The sequence below is a fragment of the Doryrhamphus excisus genome, linkage group LG10, assembly GCF_037039965.1.
Source record: "Doryrhamphus excisus strain RoL-2023G ecotype Guam linkage group LG10, RoL_Dexc_Guam_v1.1, whole genome shotgun sequence".
Taxonomy (NCBI): domain Eukaryota; kingdom Metazoa; phylum Chordata; class Actinopteri; order Syngnathiformes; family Syngnathidae; genus Doryrhamphus; species Doryrhamphus excisus.
The window spans coordinates 13,984,476-14,007,933 of record NC_136366.1 but is presented as its reverse complement, the minus strand read 5'-3'; the positions used below and the strand labels follow the sequence as shown (position 1 = coordinate 14,007,933).

Here is a 23,458-nt window from a genome sequence, read left to right as displayed (position 1 = left end):
TCCGCAAACGGGATTTCAACAGTGCTGCATTACATTATTCATTCATTCGTTTTCTAGTTTTCAGTTTCAGTTTCACACTCACATTCATACCTATGGACAATTTGGAGTCGCCAATTAACCTAGCATGTTTTTGGAATGTGGGAGGAAGCCGGAGTACACAGGGAAAACCCACGCATGCACGAGGAGAACATGCAAACACACAGAGATGGCCGAGGGTGGATTTGAACTCGGGCCTCTTAGCTGTGAGGCCTGCGTGCTAACCACTCGTTTGCCATGCAGCCCGCATTACATTCTTCATTCATTCATTTTCTACCGCTTTTTTCTCACTAGGGTCGCAGGGGTGATGGAGCCTATCCCAGCTGTCTTCAGGGTGAGAGGCGGGGTACACCCTGGACTGGTGGCCAGCCAATCACAGGGCACATATAGACAAACAACCATTCACACTCACATTCATACCTATGGACAATTTGGAATGTTTTTGGAATGTGGGAGGAAACCAGAGTACACAGGGAAAACCAACAAACACACAGAGATGTCTAAGGCTGGAATTGAACTCGGGTCTCCTAGCTGTGAGGCCTGCGTGCTAACCACTCGTTTGCCGTGCAGCTCACATTACATTATACCGATAATAAAAGACATATATGACAAATATCATAATACACGAATAAACAAACCCCCCAGGACATGGTATGGTGATGACATCATCACAATGACCCTTTTGGAATCAGCTAATTTTGCATGTTTAAACCATGCAAATTGATGTTGATGAATTAACGTGTGAGGGAAGGAAAAATGTCACTGGCGCTTTCCTTTAATCCACACAAGTCACATGAGGACTCCATTGCCCCCCCCCCCCCCCCCATACTATCCTCTTTGTCACTTCCTATATTTGTCCTTACCAATGAATCATTATCTATCTGCCTCTGTCTCACCCAGCCTGCACAGGACCAGTACTAGAACACCACTGTGCCCTTTCAGATAGGATAACCAAATCCCCACAGGAGATGCTTGAGTAAATGACCGTGGGAAATGGATGTACTTTACAACACAGTGATACAAGGTCCACACGGAGGAGGATTCTTGCTGGCTAAATCCCTCGGTCCCCAGCCTGGTGTTTACCCCTGGCACCATATCGCTCCAGATCTGAAATCCCAACAATCCTCAAAACCCCATTATAGACTCTAATCCCCAGCCGTGCACTCGCTCTACCCTCGGTGCTCACAGAGACATTATGGCTAGACTGAGTAATTTAATTTCTACTGAGCCCCATGCAAATATCCTTTTGTATCGAATATTTGAGAGTACGCCTTCTTTTTCCTGCCATTTCTCCCCACAAGGCCTGGGGTTACATCCTCCATTCTCTCAAAAACAGACGGGCTCAGTTTGCTTCACAGAAACAATAGGACTCCACTCCACGTGCCGGACCAGATGCTTCGTGTGGATGGGAGCAAAGCATGATTATCTTGAAGGTAAAAGTTATTGTGTTGTGGGCAGGGCGGGATAAGAATAGCAGGAGGGAGGAGGCACTGATGCTAGAAAGCACGCTTCATGTCAGCCTGACTCCTTTTTGCAGACATCTAAATGGATATTTCTTTGGAAGAAGAGAATGGGAACGCAGAGATGGAGTTCAGAAGAAGCGTTGACTTGCCGAGGCTGAAAATAAGCCTGCAAATGAAAGGCTGTGTAAAGTATTTGGTCAGCATGCAGTTGCGTTGTCAAAAGCAATGGGGAGTTTGAATTAAGGAAAGCAAAATGTAAGTAATGAAAGTGAAACAGAAATAGAGGAAATAGCTATATATATTTATATAATGTAGTATAGTCTTATCGCTCTCAAGAAATGGCTTAAGGATAAGAGGGAGGCTGCAAAGTCAGATATCATTTTTACAGTTGGGATATGTTCCATACTAAAGGCTCAGTGTCCAATTCCGACATGAGAGGAAATCAAGATAAGTAGCCAACAAAGAAATTACTCATAAGGAGAGATTCCCGTTACATGCCACAGCATTTTTATGGTTGCAGGGGCTCAAGATACGAACGTGTATGCGGAGAAATAAATGTGTCTCCTGACATAGATATCTTCAGCCGTCTGTGCGAGAGCCAGGATTTAAGGCTCTCCGAGTCGAGTTGACCCCAGGGGAGGCTGCATGTGCATGAGCAAAGAACAAAAGTAGGAGGACTAACTTTTCAAAGACAAACACCGTCTGGATCACAGACTTTTTACGGCCTGTTCACACCATTTCAATGTGTCGCAGATGCTGAGACTTGACCCGCACAAGTGGAGCGGGTGGACGGTATGTTAATTCACCAGGCTGCAGTGTTTTTATAAGGCTTATTATTGATCACCCCACGAAGATGGGGTTGTATTTTTAATTTTATGGGACAAAATCTGCATATTATCTTTCATTCTTTTTCCTTACAAGGAGCGGCTAGCTCATGAAGAGGAAGATTGTCTCAGGGGAATGTCGAGTCATCACTGTCAACATTCGTATTTGAAAATAAAGATGTCTGGAAAATAAATTCTAGTATTTGACTGCCGCTTATTCTACTATCCTTATTTTACGGTTGTGCTTTTATTTTGAAGTTCTAACTTTTTACGGCTATAGCATGCAAAGATGCTCAAGTGTTGCTGAGTGGACGCCATATAATGATAGATTTCAAATAAGTCCCTGATCACATCTTGGTTTGAATTTTTGCAGTTTCTTAAATGATATACTAAGAAATAAATCATCCTGTTTCGTAGTTGAATATGGCGTACTGGTAAACAACAGGCATATTAAACAAATGTTACATTATTGCAAGTTTGAATGATGTCACAACAGACACTATCATAACAATCATATTCATTTATTGCAACACACACAAGCACAAGTTTTGTTGTTTTTAAATGGCTTGTTTTCTCTGATTATATCTACTATATTAGGTCATTTAAGTGTAAAACTGACCATGGGGTGTTATTTCATGTCTAGAGTGCTCTAACAATGTTAAACCCATATTTAGAAGGTCGTAAACAAGTTTTCGATGCTCTAACTGCAAAAATATTTTCTTAAATAAAATAAAGTAAAGTAAATAAGAAATCCTGTAGTTATCACAGACGGATCTGGCAGCAAATGGTCGTGATAAAGAAGACATTACTGTATTGGCAGGGGTCTGCGCTTTCCGTGTTCTTTAGTTATTTAAGTAAAAACATTGCATAACATTCTTGGTTGCCAAATGCTCACAAACCTTTGAGATTTTTGCCTTTACCTGAGATGTTTAATCATGGATTTATTTTCTTCCCATTTGCTATAACTGAAAAAAGCAGTAAGCGTAAACTAGCAATGGTGTAGCTCATAATGAGCTTGTTTTTCTAAATTGCTCAATGTGGCTGAAAAGAACTGAAGAGCCGTGCAGTAAGGTTAGAAAGGATTTAGTATGGAGTACAGCATAAAGTAAAGGCGAGATAAATTCCACAATAAACATTCAGGACATGTACGCCAGCTGTGTAACTCTCACCTAAGCAATGCAAAGCTCCCCATCTTCCTGCAGGACTTTGCACTTATATCGGATCTAGTATGGCAAGGCGACAAGATCCACTTGTAATCTAATGCAATACCTGATAGAAATATCACACTTGTATTTGTTTTTTACTGCTTGGACAAGTATCTATTACTTTTCTTGTCTGCTTATTTGGGTGTAATAACCAATATAATGCAGAGGACAATACAAAAAGAAAAGGTCAAACAACTATGATTTTTCTCATTCTGGTTATTATGCCTAATACACATAGTTACTGCAGTAATTGTCACTGTTAGGACCTCAGTGTATATTCCATGAATGTAAAATCAGTTTCTTTGGGGGACAACTCCAGTAAGCCCGAACCCCCATAGTTCAATTATGTATTTATTTCTCCCTTTCTTGTTCATGAGGGTTGATGACTGCGGAAATGTGAATGTGTGACTTTTACAACTCTAACCATTGTCTTGATTAATTAAATTACATTACTTATTCTATTATTACCAGTGAGTAACTTTACCACCCTCTCTCCTACAAAACCTTCATGAACTTTGTATTTTGTATTATGTCCACACATACAGTATGCTGCAAAAGTCATAAACACCATTAGATTTCATAGCAATGCTATAATGACCATTTAATGGCACTTGCAAAACTCAGTCATGGCTGTTAAAAACAGCAAATAAAAATGGAGGTTTGTATTTATACAATACAGTTTATATAGTTTGGTCGTCTATTTGATAGTTAGAAAGTAAGTTTGTGATTATTGACAAAAAACAGATAGGTGGTGCTATTACAATTTGGGGATGGGTGGGTAGGCCTGTATGACAATTTTTACCACATATTACAAGATTTTGTCGCAACTATTCATAATTTTTCTATACTTATTGTCTTCCTCTTCTTTTTCTTTCGTCTTTCCCCTTCAGGGAAGCAACCGGCTCCACGAACTTTCACACCAACTACCCTCCGTCCTTCTATTTATTATTTTTATGATGTCAAACAATATTTAACACAGGCAGTGGTGGCCCAAGTACTTTTACATTGTACTGAACATTGATATTTGAAAATAAGTCGGTCCAAAACCAACAGGTTTTGGGTTTGAATCTCAACTTGGACCTCTAATCTTGATGGTTTCCTCCTACATTTGAAAAACGTGCATGACAACAAAAGACAACCCCTTCAGTACCGTAATTTTTGACATTTTGTGATTTCGACATATGTGATTTTTCAAGTCACATATAAAATTGTGTTCTATGGCTACAGTATATAAACATGGAATGTACCAACAGTTGCTACTTTTTAATGTTCTTTAGTAAACTGTAGTACAGGGGTCGGGAACCTTTTTGGCGAAGAGAGCCATGAAGGCCAGATATTTTAAAATGTGTATCTGTGAGAGCCATATACATTTTTTTTAAACATTGAACGCAATAAAATGTGTGCATTTTTATGTAAGACCAACAGTTGGGCTCATAATGGGCTCTAATTACGTAGACCAGGCACACTACCCCACGCCAATGGGGTGTAGCAGCGCAGTGTCCAATAATAAATCAAATACTTGTTACCATTAATACAACTTCTGCTGCTGCATGAAACATGAGTATGTTTCAGGAAAATATCAGTTCCTAACTAAAAATGGGAGAAAAGAAAAAAGATGCATTTCAATGGCTATTTTTATGGCTTAAAAGTGCTCTGAAAAACTTAAAAGATGTTCAAATACATATTTGGTATTGAAGGAGTTAATATCATGATAGGTTAAACAAGCAGATACACACACTGGTGATTGACGATGAAGGTGTTGGGTGGTTGCATGTTTAGTAGGAGCTTTGGAGTAGCAGTAAAGGACCCAGGGAGGCCTGCTGGCCGATTGCCCAAACTGGATCCTCTCAGACCACCCTTTTCAAGCCTCCTTGGGGGGCTTTTAATGGAACAACAGCTGTGCCAATGCTATTTCTGATTTAACGCACTTAGCTTAAGCCCTCTTATCACAAGCTCAGAACAAAACCTCTTGGCCCCTTTCAGCGCTTCCCTCATTCTCTTCACTTCTCTAACGTGATTGTAAAGTTACAAAATTTAATTGCGGATGTGGAGAATTGCTCTCTGAATCAGATCGAATCCCCCGCTAGGAAACAAATCTGCCAGTTCCCTTGCAGCAAAGCTCCCCTGGCCAGTCTTTATCCCACCGTAAGCGAGACACACACATAATCCTGCACACACCCGAGAGGGCACTCTAATATAATTTGGTACAAACCAATTATTCAAGCAATCAGTCTCACTTTGATGGTGTGTCAACACTACTTGTCACTCCTATTTCCTAAACTATTCTTAAGCTACATCTGCTAATTTCATATTCATTAAACGCTCGCATTTTCTCCTCAATTTAGATCAGAGTCTTGGCAATCCAAAGTGAACAAGCTGTTGACAAGAGGTCAGGAGGTGAAAATTTAAAATTTACCCCAAAAAATGAATTCAAAAGGTGCATGGTTTATTATTATCCACCACCAATGCCCATTTTAATGCCTACAGAGGACTTGGCAATGAACAGATTGTTGCCATTCCCATACAACAGTAAAAACATACTGTGCTTGTCACTCACACACATCAAATCACGCTTTTGTCTTGTCTAGTCAGTATTCATTCTGACTAGTTGCATAGTGACGTGCCGACAGGGCCAGCAAATTGTTTTTAATTCTGTAAAGCACTTTGTGTTGCATGTCTACAAGTGCTCTACAAATAAAGTTGATTTGATTTGATTAATAATGGTATTCATTCATTCATTCATTTTCTACCGCTTTTTCCTCACGAGGGTCACGGGGGTGCTGGAGCCTATCCCAGCTGTCTTCGGGCGAGAGGCGGGGTACACCTTGGACTGGTGGCCAGCCAATCACAGGGCACATATAGACAAACAACCATTCACACTCACATTCATACCTATGGACAATTTGGAGTCGCCAATTAACCTAGCATGTTTTCGGAATGTGTGAGGAAACCGGAGTACCCGGAGAAAACCCACGCATGCACGGGGAGAACAGGCAAACTCCACACAGAGATGGCCGAGGGTGGAATTGAACCCTGGTCTCTTTGTTGTGAGGTCTGCGCGCTAACCACTCGACCGCCGTGCCGCCATTAATAATGGTATTGATCCCCAATTCTGTAATGCATTGTTATATTATCATTAATGGTTTGTATAATTGTAATGTGTAGTGCTGGTGAATTAGGTTGCCTTTGAAGGTTCAGGCATGAAATGCACTGTGGTGCTTTTTTTAAATAGTGGGTTGATGTGGTCGAAAAGATTGGACACCACTACTTTCATGAAACATTCATATAAAAAGGGGGAAAATTGACACATATGTTGAATTAATTAATTGAATTGAATTAATTAATTTCTAATTAAAATTAGAAAGTGTTAAATGTTTATACATTTGTTACATTTTGTCTCACAAGCAACCAATATAATAACTTCTTGTGTATCAACCTCAATCCATAAAGTATTCCTTAAAAAGGTGACAGTTCACATAGCTACAGTTATCCGCTGGTCACCAGAGAAAAGCAATATGTGCTGGGTAAATACCTGGGATGGGTTATCATTTTTATTGCTTTATTGATTCAAAAAGTAATGCTCTTTGTTTCATTGCCTTCCTTAGAAATAAGCACACGGCTGCAAACTTGTGGATCTCAGTGTATTTTTTCCAGAACTTGATAGAAGGACCATGGCAAGGACTATGGACAATTAAATATGCCAGATTCTTTGCCTTTTTTTTTTTATTCCTGTCAGTGGTGAGCCTTCACACAAATTCATGTCAAGGTAATGACACGCTAGGAGTTTGTAAATACACCCTTGACGTTATCTGATCATCATCTCATCTCCACATCACTGTGATAAACATCTGCATCCTGTCAACAACCTTACCCTGTGAAATATACATCCAGCTTGCATATTAAAAGAGGATCCATGTGTATCATAAACTACAAGTGATAGACTCTAATGATGATGCTTCCAAAATATGTTTAAAGCTATGTCAAGTTGACATGGTGTCTGGATAGGAAGTGCTGCAGCCCAAAGATAGAACACTTTGGAAATGTTCCAAGGCATGCTCCTCAGCTCAGCTATCCCACAATGCACCTGCCCCGTGTATCATGTAAGCCAAATATCAATCAAATGTTAAGTAAGTTGATGAACTACTTTGCTAACTTTTTTTTTTTTTAATTCAAACCATCAAACATTTTTGACAAGCTTCATTAGAGTTTCAGGGTGTCTGGGTTTGGTCTCAGCTTGTTGGCAACACAACCGCCTCTTAAATTTAGCAAGTGTCGGGTCAGTCAGTATGCACAGTCAGTGCTGCTCCACTTATTTGGGTCCTGTCAGGAAAAAACAGCGCCAACGTTAGTTTGGAAGTGACGAGGGCGGACAATGACACGTTCCTGCATGTCACGACGAGATGCTTCAGTGCAACTACTTGGTTTCCTTAAATGAACCCGGAAAAAAGTGAGATTTCCCCTTGCAGTACGGCCCTTTTTCTGTTATTTTAATGGTGGCCTTAGGTCTTTTACATTTTTATGTACAGGTTCAAATAAATGGGTCAAAAACCAAGAGGTCCTGGGTATGACTCTTAGCTTGGCCCTCTCATCTTTATGATTTCCTCCCATATTACAAAAATATGCATGTTAGATTAATTGGAGACTGGATTGTATGACAATGATTGGATGACAACGGGGATGGTTGGTCATCACACATCATGTGATTGACTAGTGAACAGTACAAGGTATATCCTATCAAGGATATGTGATTTCAGGGGAAATACACAATTAGTTTCAAGGAAACTCGTTAAATCCCAGCCATTTATTCAAAAGAGGTCATTACTCAGGAGGTTATTACTCAATATACCATTCTGACTCAGAAGGCTAAAATCATCACACAGTAACTTAACACTCAAAAGGTAGCTAAGAAACTTGATTTGACTTGATTGCTGGGTGTCACATAACCGTATTTGTAACTATAAGTCATGTAATATAATAGCAAAAATACCACAAGTTGCATGTGGCAATTGTTCCAATTTTAGGAAATGCTATTACTAAGATCGTCCATCATAATGGCAAAAAAAGTTCAGGACACAATCAAAAAATGGCTAACCAGCTGTCGCTTTTGTCCAGTGCAGCCAAGTAAACATGCTTCAGTTTACAGTGAGCAATACAAATCACAATTTATGTTAAAATTAAAACATTGTTGGAACTCCAAAATGTAACATGCAGCCACGTGGCAGAATGTCCAGCAATGCACCATGTAGGGCTTGCTAGGTAGATTCTAGCAGCCTGGAAATAATGTGTAAAATCTGTCTGAAAATTGGTTAAGGAGCTCACAACAGTGCAGCGAAACGATGAAGGATGAAAAGAATGTATTCATTGACACGTTACTAGCATTATTTGCCATTATGTCTGCCACTGAGGGAAGCTTTCATTGCTTTTCCATTGTCTTGTTTTCAACTATTGTAACAGTCTCAACAACATTCACTGTTATTCGCTTTAATCGCCAAAATATTGCAACAACATACTAAGTGTGTATATGCCCTTCGCCCCCCACCCCGTCTGCTCACTAAAAGTGATGCAAACTGCCTCGACTCCAGGTCATGTGGTTGAAACGCAGCAATATTGGCAACCCCTCTCAGTATGATAAAGCGAAGTGCTGCAAACTACCAGCGGAATAATAAAGATATAATTTCATTGCTACAACCTCACATGAAAATTTCAATCAAAACTGAAAGATGTTTTGCAAACAAAAGTATTTTATTGACTGGACAAAAAATTTTGTTATAAAAATGGACATTTGGGTTTTATTGGCTGAAAAGGTAATACTAGTAATCCAAATAAGGGGTCAGATTTCCTCTAGCTGTCAACATGTTATTGACACAGGCACCCAATTGGCATGCTCCACCAGTGGTACAGGTGAAATGACAATAGCTCCCTCGCCGCTCTGCGCCTGCTTTCATTTTGAGTGGCACACACACAGCAGTGTCACACAAACACACACACACATCCTTCAGACCATCTCATAACCCATGCCCCTTTTGCCATTTCTCATTCCATTAAACCCTGAATTATTCAAAGCAGATGAAATTGATTTCTTGATAGTTTAATCGCAAATCAAAACCCAGCGTATTCCCTTAGGGCTGTTCTTGACAATCAAATATTCATGGAGAAATGAAATGTTAGCAGATCTTTTTTTTCTGCCTGTGACTGATTAGTCAGACATGTAGAATTTAGATGATGGAAAGGGGGAGGTGTGGAATTAATGGCAAGATAAGAAAAATTGAAACCCAAAACAAATATTGGGTCCAATCCCGGGTAATGTTAAGGATATGTTTTGTTCATTTGTTCCAAGAATACATCAAATGGACATTTTTAAAACCTGCAGTGCTTTTCACTTCCATTCTTACGTAAATTTCAGTGATGGCGCATGAATTGTGTACACAGTCACTGCCTGGCAAATTCAACGTTTTTGGAAAAAAAATTACTATTAGCATTTTCCTTTTTTTCACATTCACCATAATTACAATAACAGCCCAATTTTCATAATTTACAACAATCATTATAATAAAAGACTGATGGAGGTTACAAAGTCTACGCTCAGAGGATAGAGTCAACGCTTTCAAGAAGGGTCTAGTACAGGGGTCGGCAACCTTTACTATCAAAAGAACCATTTAACCCCCTTGCTGGATTGTTGATGACAACGTGGGTGGTTGGTCATCACACGTCATGTGATTGACTTGTGAGCAGTACAAGGTATATCCTATCAAGGGTAAGTGATTTCAAGGGAAATACACAATTAGTTTCAAGGAAACTCATTAAATCCCAGCCATTTATTCAAAAGAGGTCATTACTCAGAGGTTATTACTCAATATACCATTCTGACTCACGGTGTCATTTTAGATTGAAGGCTAAAATCATCACACAGTAACTTAACACGCAAAAGGTAGCTAAGAAACTTGATTTTACTTTATTGTTGGGTGTCACATGAGCCATTTAACCCCCTCGCTCACGAAAGAAAAATAGACTGGGGCTGCAAAACATAACTTAAAAACAATATTATAATAATACATTGCAGAATACAACAAATACAACAAATACAAGTACGGTGTGCCTGTGTGATGGATGCCAACTCATAGGGTAATGACGGTATCATCAAATGTGCAAGTTGCAAGTCTCCCAAGATTTTGATTGACTGCAAGATTTGGAGGGAATTTTGGGCTATCAAAGTAGTTCAGAGGAGAAAAAGCGGAGTTGATTGAGTACTCTTGCTAGTTAGGGTCTCACAGAACTCATTACAAAGATGCGTATTTTCCTCATTCAGATGTTTAAAAAAGAGAGCCACAACAAAAAGGCTGAAGAGCCACATATGGCTCTGGAGCTGTGGGTTGCACAACCAAAATGGAGGCGTGTGTACAGTGCAGTGCTAATGATGTGATTAAGAGTGTTTAAAAAGGCATGTTATAGTCAATTATTTGATAAGAATAAAAACATTAGCGAAACCTGGGGCATCTTAAACAGTATTATTAGGAAAAGTAATACATGTTCCAATTATGCAAAGTTTCATATAGTCAGGTAGCTGTTATTAACACCACAGGATGCCAGTAGCTGTATTTGTATCATAAAGCCTTATCTACCTCTGCTTGTGCTTTAAAATGTTGCTGTCTTGCACTGAAATTCACACTTCTATACTTTGAATTTGTATTTCTGTACCACACAAAGCTCATAGTGACCTCAGTGTCACTTTCATGAATTTCGTCCCATTGTTTGAACAGTATTGTCGAGTCATGTATTGCAATCAGAATGACTTATAAAACCTTAAAGTGCAGTCCAGAATGTAATTTGTCACAAGCCAAATGGAGTACCTTTCCATTACTAAACAACAGGACTATTGTTCCAAGAGGATATCACCGCCGGGATGTCTTGTAATGATGAAAATCCATTAGGGATCTCTGCTGTGCTGCACAATTCTATAAGTTTCAAGATTTTTTTTTTCCAAGGATACATGAAAATGAGAGCCATTTGAGGTGATGAATGAGGGTGAGAAAAAAAATTAAAGGAAGAGATCAAAAAGCACCACAGAGAATGACGGATTTAGGAGGAATTTTAATGCAATGCTGCCAGCTAGCTAATGAAAATCTATTGGAAGCAAAGAATGACTTACACTGACAAGGTGAACAGTAGAATTATGTATTAGTTCGACTGATTTTTGGCCAGATTTGCAGTACAGGTCTAAAGCCCTTTTTCCACTGCATGGTATGTATTTAAAAAGTAAGAGCAGTACATTTCTAATTAATCTACTGGATTATAAACCGATGTGTCTGCCTGTTCCAGTGTATTTTCATCAGTCATATAGAATTTGTCATGCTCTCTTTGTGAGTGTTGTGTGTCAAGGTCCTATTGAAAAGACTGTGAGCTAATAGATCGATAATAGCAATACCACACACTAAAAACAAAAAATACACATATGAAAACAAATTGTGGTATATTTGTGGCCAAAATTAATCATTTTCAAGCATACAAATGGCTAAATAACCTAAAATACAATTAATTAAAGATGTTGTGTTCTGCAGTGGTCACTAGGTGTCAGTAATGTTACATTGATGAAAGAATATCGACCACAGGAGGTAATGTCCAGAACATATATTATATATTACGTTTACTATATTGGATAATATGAGTGTAAAGGTGACTATAGGGATGTTCTTGAATGTGTAAGGCATTATAATAATGTTAAAACATGTATTCAAGAGGTCAAAAACAGGCTTTCTATACTCTAACTATGATAATATTTGATTCATACATAATGAATTCTACTTTGCAGAAATTCACTTACAATCACGGTCGGATTCTGAATTAATTTAGCACAATAAACAAGGGATGACTGGATTGTCTTTACAAGCCGAGGCACTCATTCGAGTGCACTGCGACAATAGAATAACGTATTGCATCCTTATTTTTTATCTAATGAGCTCTGATTCATGTACAAAACCACACTATTGCCTTCATTTACATTTGCAGTGGCACAATATTTAAGTGATAAACAGCTATAGCAATAAAAGTATATTTCTCATGGTACACTGCCTCCCAGGGAAACTGCAATGTTTCATTACCAGAGTTCACTTTTCTTCGGACTCGGGAGCCTTTTAATAATGCAAAAATCCACTGTATCGCCACAAGACTCAGCCGTGCAATGCTTTAGGGATCATTAGAGGCATTATTAGAAAAAAGCTCTCTGATTTCCTCGCTCCAAGGTCAACACTCTGTTATTGTAAAATGAGTTGCAATGGACAACAGCACTTGTGTGCCTTCAGGTGCTCCATAAAATGTGAATCTATTATTTACCTGCAATCATTTTTAACACAACTTCCATGAATTCACGCAATAAATACAGTAGGCGCCTTCCCATTCCCATATACTTAGAGCCCATGTACACTGTAAGGCATCAGTGCACTAGGGTCTCGCCTTCTCCTTGCACGTGTGAGATGTGCTCAAGGCTGAATGATGTTCTATTAGCATAATGTTTTCAAGTTTTCAATTTACGTGTCTTTGCAAAGGCAGCAAAATAATATATTGGTATGGAAAGAAAGGTGAAAAACTGAATATTTATTTATCCCCTGACTGTGTGGCCTACATGCTAACCACTCATCACAGGGGCCGCTGTGTTTGGCATGCTCACACCTCTTCTTGTTTTAATGGTTTGCTCCATCATGATGCAGAGGAGAACGTGCACATGTCTATGACTGGTGCTCTACTGCCATCAAGAGTGCAGCCCAGCGGGTGCTGTATCCATAAATTTCTGCATTTTTTTTCTAGTTTCAGAATATGTCAGGCATGTGATCAGCATTTATTTCATGTCGCTCCCGCTCTTTATCATGATTCATTGTGATGATCATCGCTAAAAGCTGTAATGTTGGTCACTTGGATTCACATGACCGGTCCGTTTACTCTCCAGCTGTGTGAGCAAACAAACACACTCAGAAGTCAAATGTTTTTCACAGCTGGTGAGCGAAATGGGAGGAGTGTGGTCTGTGCATTAGGACACATCTGCTTTTGGAACCTTGCAGATTTCTCTAAAAATTGTGGCGTAGATTATAGGGGGTTCAGTTCACGAGATGAGATGATGCATAAGATTGGGTCTGGAAGAATGACATGAGACAGGATTTTAACATTACTCTTAAGAAAAGTACAATGAAAAAATATTTTTTTTAAATATGACAAATGTCACAGATGCACAGTGAACCTTCTTCCTGCATGTTGGGAGGCAAAAAATAAGGAAAATAGACACACATGCACATCACCATTAAAAGGGGACCTATCATGCTAATTTTCTGATCCTTTGTATTGAGTTGTGGACTCCTATAGAGCAGCTACACACATTAATCCGCACAGAAAACTTTCTAGATCTTCCAGAATCTGCACCTATTCCAGCTGTATTTTTCTTGGATTTGTGCTTCCCTCTAAAACGGTTTGGCTCGGCCCTGTCCTTCCCAACTACGAACAAACCCCACTTTTTCATATAGTGAGTATAGGACGCTGTGGTGTAAGTCGAGTCCGAACTAACTCATCTAAATGAACTCCTTAGTCGCTAACGCTAACACAGAACAGATGACACACATGTAGAATACAGGAACAAAAACAAAAAAACTTCTTAAATTTATCCCTGTGGTTCGTCAAATACTATCCCAGGCTCGTCTGGAAGCATGACCTCTTCTTGCAGCTCTCTTTGTAACAGTGCATGGAATCCATGTCCTCTCTAGTATTTATTAGCATTTAATAATCTTTATCCCTAATTATGGCTGTAGGACCAAAAAGCGGTCAATATTGGTGGGTTCGCTGAGCTTTTATGGCGTTCATTTTCACTTCCATGATGATGGCTTTCCTTTTCTTTGCCGCACTACTGCTTGGGAGACATAATGAAGTATAAAAAGTTAACTAATAACCAACTTTAAATGGTGTAATGTTGCGTTAAAATGGCACTGCCGGCGTTCGTCATTACAATGCTTGAATTTGAATCATGCTTTTAAATACATTTATTACACTCCATGCATGTTTTAGTGCGATTCACGCTGTTATGGTATTGGAATTCCCATGGTGGAATGCTTTGGGGTCAGGAAAGTTACAGATTTCACAACTGAGGCAAATCAATTATAAATTATAGGACACATGCGATGCATTATACATCACACATATGGTTTGTTCCTCCTGGGATTTTGATGTCACACTGTGCTTGGTTCCGCTTTTTTTTTACGTCTGCCCAGGCTGCAATATACACAGAATGAAATGAAAGGAATATGCAAATATATACTTGTGCAAGAGATTGGTGAACTTCGCTAACATTCGAAAGCATATTTATAAACACATCTCCCATCTATCATGAACTGAACTCACAAAATTTGCTGAGATAATCCATCTAAATCAAAGGTGTGGCATATCAAAGCACAGATTGGACAGCATGATTATTGCACAGGCTGGCCACAATAAAAGGCCACTCCATATTGTGCAGTTTTACAAGACCGCAGAAACAAAAATGTTGTATTTATACTTTTGGCGAGAACATAAAAATCTCAGTTTGCCACTAAATAGGTCAAAGATTTGGACAAAATATATGTCTACCACACCAAGCTTGCCCCTGTGGCCATGATTATTGATCCTTAAGTGCCACAGACTCCTAAGATGAGGACTTCTAGCTGCTTCTGGCTTCACTTCATTCTGTTTTTGAGTCTTCAAATGGGTGCCTGTAGGGTAAAATATGGCAGACCATTGGCTCTGGAAAAGATGCTATGATGCTTGTAGTGTTCTAGATTTTGATCTTATGAATATCTGCTTGTGTGGCCTGACTCCATTTCGTACAGTAAGTGTATCAAAAACTAGATTTTGCTTGTATTTAAAAGTGGAGGGTTACTTCACATTGATCGGATAGCAACTACAAAGATTATACTAGTAAATTAGCATCAGGATCGACTCATTCAGTAAACAGGAATGATAAAATTGTTAAAATATTAAAAATTAAAATATTAAATTAATAAAAATTAAAAATCTAAATTAAAATATTACAAATATTAAAAATATTAAAATATATATACAATAGTTATGCATAGTTATTAGTTAGTCTGTGTGGAGTTTGCATGTTCTACCCTCCCACAATCCAAAAACATGTTAGCTTAATTGGCGACTCCAATTGTATAAATTTTAATAGGTATGAATGTGAGTGTGAATGGTTGTTTGTCTATATGTGCCCTGTGATTGGCTGGCGACCAGTCCGGGGTGTACCCCGCCTCTTGCCCGAAGTCAGCTGGGATAGGCTCCAGCATACTAGCGGCATAGAAAATAATGGCTGGATTCATGTCTTTAAATGATATTTCACAATAATGACACCGTTAAACAAATTAGTTAAAAATGTATTTGTTTTTATTAATGTACCAAAGCAGGTATGTTAGCTGTTTTTGTTAAGAATACTTTGCTGATGTCAGCATGTTTGACAGGCCTGCAGCCTGTCACACCTGTTGCTAATCCCTCATCATGGCACTCTCGCCGCTGCCTGATCCTGCACAGGTGTTCCTCATCACCTGTGATTACCTGCTCCCTATTTCTTCCCTCTGGTTCCTCCTGTTTGTTTCAAATGTGTGTGGGTGTGGGGTACTCTCATGTCACGACCAAGTATTTCTTGTTTTTTTGCGCTGCATGTTTTTGTTATTTGGATACTGTTTCCTGACTGGACTGCCATGTTGTGTATGGAACCCTGCCGACATATTAAACCTTACTTTAAGAACTGTCTGCTGACGCTGCCTTTTGAGATCTCCTCACGTCAAGCCAATACATTCATTCATTCATTTTCTACCGCTTATCCTCACAAGGGTTGCGGGGGTTGCTGGAGCCTATCCCAGCTGTCTTCTGGCGAGAGGCGGGGTACACCCTGGACTGGTGGCCAGTCAATCACAGAGCACATATAGACAAACAACCATTCACACTCACATTCATACCTATGGACAATTTGGAGTCGCCAATTAACCTAGCATGTTTTTGGAATGTGGGAGGACACCAGAGTACCCATAGAAAACCCACGCATGCACGGTGGAATTGAACCCTGGTCTGCTAGCTGTGACCACTCGCCCGCCGTGCCACCTCAAGCCAATACAGTTTATGGCAATCCATATTCTTGTACAAAACTGCCACAATAATGACTATTCTGATAATGATAATGAAAACAGAGGGTTATTTTTGTTAAAGCATATTGTGTTGGTGTATCTCAGTTAATTGTAATGTGGTACCTATGAAATGGCCTGCAAGTGTAGACTAGACTTCCAGGCCATTTGATGATACATCTACGGTGTAGAGTATCAAGCTTAGCTACTCTCTCCACAAGAGGATGCTGCTCCCCTCCGCGTTTTTGTCTGTGGAAGGCTCAAGCAAGAAGAGGATGCTGGTTCTGCAGGGGGATGGTTTCCTCAACGGGTGGTAATGGGGGTTACAGTCTGCAATTTGCTGCTCTCTCTGCAGAAGCTTACATCATCCTCTATCATCATTCCTCTTCTGAGTGGAAACCTAATCGTTTTGCCAGTGGAAAGAACATATGGAGGCTTTGAAGATTTTTTTTTTTTTTTTACGCTGCAAAGAAATAAAGTTAGGTTTTAAACCTGCTGTTATTTCAGTTTGTTTATTTGCAATTCTGTTTTAATGTAAACGCCTGTCCTCGTCTATTTGTGAATCAGCATCTGCATAGTCTCTGATTTCGCATCCAAAAACCCGCCCTTTCATGCTGTTATGCTCTGAAAATAGGCCAGAAAACCCATAAAATTCAACGGAAGTCGGAAATCATTTATAAATGCAATACCCGATGATGATGATGATGATGACTCCTAAAATGTGCAGTATAATCCATGTTCATCAGAAAATGATCAGAGTTTTCCAACAAAGTAAAATTGGGAGCATGTACTTCACACACATTCATAACCAGTATGACTGCAAATGTTTTTCAAACATGGTTGAATGGAAGTGATTGATTGAAAGAGAAAGATTTCTTGTTTTTCTCAGAATTATTAATTTATTCCCACAATATTTTGACTTTGGCAACCTATTTTCCCCAAAATTATGACTTCATTTTTTGTTTGTTTTTCATAATGCAACTTCTAATTATTCTATTATGCTTTTTGCACTTTTCTGACCTGTAAATGTAGTTAGAATGTTGTATTCTCATGTTAAACAATGCCAAAGTTTCCGATAATGAGGTTTGCTCATTTGGGAGTCAGCCCTGAAAGATGTTTGGGATGGCTCAAAACACTCGCTTTCAAAAGGTGTGGTAAAACTGTTCCTTTGTGATGTCACAGAAGGGCAAACTTCCTTTTATATGGTTCATGGTGAGGATGCACTTTGGGTGTGTGACCAATCACAGTGGAGTGGGCATGCCCGGAGACGGGCTGTGGGTGGAATAAATTAGACAAACCGTTTTGGAAGGAAGCACAAATCAAAGGAAATACAGCTGGAATAGGTGCAGATTCTGGAAGATCTAAAGTTTTCTCTACGGGTTATTGAGTGTAGCTGCTCTATAGGAGTCTACAACTCAATACAAATGGTGAAAAGATTAGTATAATAGGTCCCCTTCAAAAAAACATTTTTTTGTAAAATTCCAACCTTTTTACTATTTATTGGTGGACTACTATTATCTTTTTCTTTCAATACTTTTTACTTTATTCTTGAAAAACTTTGGACACCCTGCACTAGAAGACCTTCAATTCAATCTTTTATCTTTCCTTTCATTATCAGTCATTCATTCATGATACCTACACATATTACAATTGAAAGTCTATGTGATGAGGAGGAACGCAACAGATGGAAGATGATTCTTGTGAACTTTTCTAAAAATTCATATTAATGTCAATGCTTTAGAGAAAAAGTTTGGTTAATAACTATCCCCATTTTGTGTGACTTAACAGAACATAGGTGTGAAATGTAATCATGAGGCCATAAATATTAATCAAATGAAGCTACACCAACACTTTATTCTGCATTTTATGCAACCATAACCAAATTTGCCTTTTGAACTGTAATGCACATTTCAGATTATGTGCAAAACCTAATTGGATGTATTTGTGGTTTGTTTGCTTGTTGGAAGCTTCCAAATAGTTTTTTATCGATAAGAAATAGTTTAATTTAAAATATTATAAGTTGAAAAGCTGCAAATTTGTGATCTCCTTGGGTTTTTACACAGCATTCCAAATCACTTGGTGACCCCACCCACTTGATGAAGCAACACAGAAGGGAACAGACAAAGACAGACAAAGTTGTAAATGATGCATGCCGTCTATTAGACATCACCAAACACCTGCATGCCAGTTTGTAGTCATCACAATCTTTTAATGATGTCATTGTCTGGTCACTGAAAGCTGTTCATTTCTAACCTAATCAATATAGTATATATAGTATAGTGTGTATATATATATATATATATATATATATATATATATATATTGTCAATACACCACCAGAGACACTTTCAATTGTCATAATTTAGGTTATTCACTGTAACTAACATGAGGGGACAACACTGTCATATATTACTGCACAATATGGAGTGGCCTTTTATTGTGGCCAGCCTGTGCAATAATCATGCTGTCTAATCTGTGCTTTGATACTGCCATCTGATTGGTATACGTTTTAAAATTGTCTTTGTCACTTGCAGACTTCAAGTAATGTTTTATTTTGGATTTTCTTTATTTAGTTAGACATTAATGTGACTATATTATAGACACAAATGTGATGACGCCATACAGGTATTATGCTACGCACATAGTATTCACTTGGGTGACCTCACCTCACTGGTGAAAGTCTGCATGGAGGCAACACGAGTCTAGCCATGACACACATCTGCGTCATCACTCGGAGGTGTGTGTGTGTGTGTGTGTACGTTTCTGAGAAAGCACAGAGGGGTTGTGTTGTGCCTACAAGGAAACACAAAGCACAACAATGAATCACCATGTGCGAGACATCTTTTTTTGTATCCTTTGCCAATACAGTAATCCCTCTTTTAACGCGGTTTATTGATTCAAGGCTCAACCATGATGAATGAATTTTGGCAAAGATAAATTTAATATTTCCGTAGTGACCTGCAAGAATTTAAATAGACTGGAACACAGCTAGACCTGATGAAACACTGCTGTCTAAAATACCACATTTCTAAATCCATACAGGTATCATATAATTATTGTTGCACATTACTTGCAGACACGCAGTCTCCAAAGTATCCTGTAACAAGAAGCATCTGTTATGCTACATCCTGTACAACAATTTGTGTACCTAACTGCATCACAAGCTCGGATTTTTTGCAGCCAGTAGGTGTTACCACCTATAATGTGTCTATAACTGTGGCTGTAGGCAACCTCATAATATTTTTTTTGGTTTGTTTTTTCTTACGCCACAAAAAGGCAAAATAGTTGCATTTGAGTCATGATTGATCAATATGAAGCAGGTTTATCTATCTAAATGTTGGTTCTGCTGGTGTGAAATCTATGAATGGTACAAAAACATAATAAGTAGGTATGTAGTGTATAAATATTAAAACTGTTTACAGTGCAGAAACTGTCTAGTTTCTGCTTTATCTTGTTACAGAATAATGTTCACACATCCGCTTTAAGTGTGTATCAAAAATAATTGTTTTATTCTGAAGTGGGATTTTGTGAAGGGCAGTTTTTTTGCCAAGATCAGCACCACAGGCACTATTAGCTTGAGTCAGCAATATGCAGTGAGTGGATGAGCCAAAGTGAAAACCTTGACTCTATCCATCAAAAGTCACTTCATGCAAACGAATAAATAAAAAATGGGCAGGGCTGGTATCATGAGACATTCAGTGATTGTACCATACTGTTGTTAACTATTTTAGTTTTTATCATTAATAGCATAAGTGGCATAGAAAATGAATGAATAATTTTGCCGTGTGACTTTTCCCTACAGGTAATTATGGTGTAAATGCATGTTTTTTTTATTTGGGCTTTTTAGATAGACTTTGAAATTTGAGTGAATAATGTATCTTTTGCACTTCAGAGTCAGTTTCGGGGCAGGACTTAAACAAAGCAGCTTCATTGGCTCCATTCAAGCACTATGCAGATGAGGTGTCACTGAAGGTTCAGCCACAAGTCTGAACTCCTCACACAAGCTCAAGCTCATAGATTGTCCTTGTGGCTGCCTTTTTCTGGGACTCATTGGATGACAGTGAGTGCATTTCCATATCTGCACTATTTAAGATTTTTGCAAACCTCAAATCTTATCTTTATCTATCTTATATTCTTACTGTTGTTTGACTTACTTGTTTCTTTTGATTTTTTTCCTGTGTGTTTTTTGGATTCAATACAAAAAAAATATCTTTTCGGGTTAGTTTCAATGTAATTTTCTGAATGTGCACATGGAATTCCTGCTTAGTATGTTCTTATAGTTATATCTCATCATTGGATTACACCTTTCTTCCATTGGATCGGATTCAAACCAGACATTTCAGATTTTAGTGTTTAATTTTGTTCACAAATAATTTTTGTCAAAGTTCATCAGTGACTTTTTCTTTCCCAAAAATATGTAGGTCAACTCATCAAAAGAAAATGCAAAAACTATGAATGTAGATGAGTGAGGCAAGTTCGGGATGTATGCAATCACAGCTATTTTAGTTGCATGTGGGAGTGGGGGTCGATGTGAGTCAGAGAAGGACCAACCATAACTACTGTCTTTGAGTTTCTACTGTGAACATGATATACTGTATGCTGCAATATTTACATACATATTCATATAGTTACACGCTGTATGGTCATGATGATGGACATGTTTGATGCTACTGAAAGCAAGACACTGTAAGACACGGTGCATTTCCTACCTGGGATGGGAAACTTAAGGTATCCAGTCCTTCTCTTCATCCCACCAGTATTACGTCACCATCTGTAATATACAAAAAGGTAATGTAACAATGTGTGAAAATACAGAGTTGGGAATTAATACCAACAAAATCATGCATCCATCCAGTTTCTATGCTGCTTATCCTCACGAGGGTGGCGGGTATACTGGAGCCTATCCCAGCTGGCACATATAGACAACCATTCACATTCATACACAGACAGACCCAACCCAGGTCTTGCCGATCTCCTGTGTCACGCAACAAAACCAATTAACCTTCAATCTTTCAGTACATAATCTCAAGAAAACTACCAACCTATACACTACAACATCATCTGGAGAAGTTCAGACATCAACCTTCAGAGGACTGAAAGATTGCTGACATGACTGTACACTTTCTAGCTGGCCCTGTGAGGCAAATCTCTAATCTGATAGGTTGAGCTACTCGTGTTTAAGTGACATGGGCCAACATCATTAGAGCCCTCTCGACATGAAATAACACCCCTATAGTCACATTTACACTGACAAACTTTACTGACATTTACTGACACAGAGTGACGAGTGTAGAATACTACATATCACCAGAATGTGTTTGAATGCATCTTCTTTATGCTGCTCCTCTTTTTAAAAAAAATCTAAAATGAATGTTTATTTTACAGATGTGGCTAATGTCTTGGAGTTTTCTTATTGGACACTGATTTCGGTTGCTGGATGACTGGGAACTGACAGAATCCCACTGGCAGGATTACAACCACAGTTTGGAAATGAACTGCACAAGGTATCTTAAATTTAGATTAAATTTAGATTTTGCAGTGAATATAATTCTTGTTGCTTATTACATGGACACAGTAAACTGAAAATGCCTGGTATGATTTGTATTTAATTTGTGTGCCTAACTGCGTCAGAAGCGCAACGTGATGAATTATTGTGGCCACTAGGTGTCGCAAAAAATCAACCACATTGTGCCATTGTGTGGACTATACCATAAATGAAACACAACCCTAGTGTTAAGGTTGTGGAACAATGTTGAGTTCAACATCAACTGACCTGCACATGTTTTAATCCTCAGAGTTCTACAAGCATTCGGCAGTCACCCTCAACCCACCGGGCTACCAGTTGACCTCGTTGTGTGTCTGAGCCTGAGCCAACGTCGCCCACTTTGCCATCTCCTATCCATGAAACCTACTTTCTGTCATTATGAGCCGCCTGACGGTCCACAGAGAACCAGCTTCCACTCTTCCCGTCAATCCCTTTGTCTCTCGTCTTCTCCGACGTCCTCAGAACGTCGGAGTTGTCTCCAGAGGAATGGCAGCAACCTCAACAAGAAGCGTGTGGTGTTCGCAGACGCCAAGGGGCTGGCGCTAACCGCGGTGCGTCTATTCGTGCCTGATAGCTTCTCCCTCGCTTCTACGCCGCCGATGGATGTCTCCTCAACTAAACATCCAGGCTCAAACAAACCACACCGCCATAAGTATCGTCTGGGATTCCCTCAACCGACTCTGGACTTGAAAGCCTTCTTGTCACGCCTCCGAGAGACATATGTGCAGTTGGAAAGCTGCAACATTTCTGAGCACTCCCTCAGCGGCAAAGTGCACATCTTCCATGGCAGCACTGACAAGGCTGTTCACGTAAGGGTGACCTTTGACTCCTGGTGGCACCATTATGACATCCCATGCGTCTTCCTGCAACAGCAGCGTTGTTGTGGTACTGATGTGGATGTTTTTGCCTTTGACTTGAGCTTACCTCTGAACGTAGATCCAGTAGCGGGGGTAGAGTTCTGTGTGTCCTTCAGGCCTGGAGGCAGCACATCAATACACTGGGACAACAACAGAGGTCAGAATTACAAAGTCCACGTGGAAAAGGACGCTGGAGAAGATTACCGTAATACTCCCATACAGCGGCCACCATATTACAGGTCTGGACAGAACTCCGCTGATTTCGGCATATTCAGAACAGGGTCACATTTTGACTCTAGGTGGATTGGAAAACATTGTCCCACTTCCTTCCACAGACCTACAAGGAAATGAAAATAAACAGTTGTGAGCAATAATACTTATTTTGTGAACGTTAGCTAGGA

At 39.2% G+C, this 23,458-nt stretch overlaps 1 protein-coding gene and 1 long non-coding RNA gene across 2 annotated transcripts; both read left to right on the top strand.

Annotated features, from left to right (window-relative positions):
* The first annotated feature begins 1,182 nt into the window (after positions 1 to 1,182).
* On the top strand, positions 1,183 to 2,481 carry LOC144901188 (uncharacterized). The gene is made up of 4 exons (XR_013629334.1): positions 1,183 to 1,469; positions 1,574 to 2,167; positions 2,253 to 2,291; positions 2,421 to 2,481. It is a non-coding gene; the product is annotated as an uncharacterized LOC144901188 (long non-coding RNA).
* Positions 2,482 to 20,645: 18,164 nt separating this feature from the next.
* On the top strand, positions 20,646 to 23,458 carry ppp1r3c2a (protein phosphatase 1 regulatory subunit 3C2, duplicate a). The gene is made up of 3 exons (XM_058064443.2): positions 20,646 to 20,715; positions 22,041 to 22,159; positions 22,451 to 23,458. The coding sequence occupies exons 2-3, from the start codon at positions 22,146 to 22,148 to the stop codon at positions 23,406 to 23,408; spliced, it is 972 nt and encodes a 323-aa protein (XP_057920426.2). The 5' UTR covers positions 20,646 to 20,715; positions 22,041 to 22,145; the 3' UTR covers positions 23,409 to 23,458.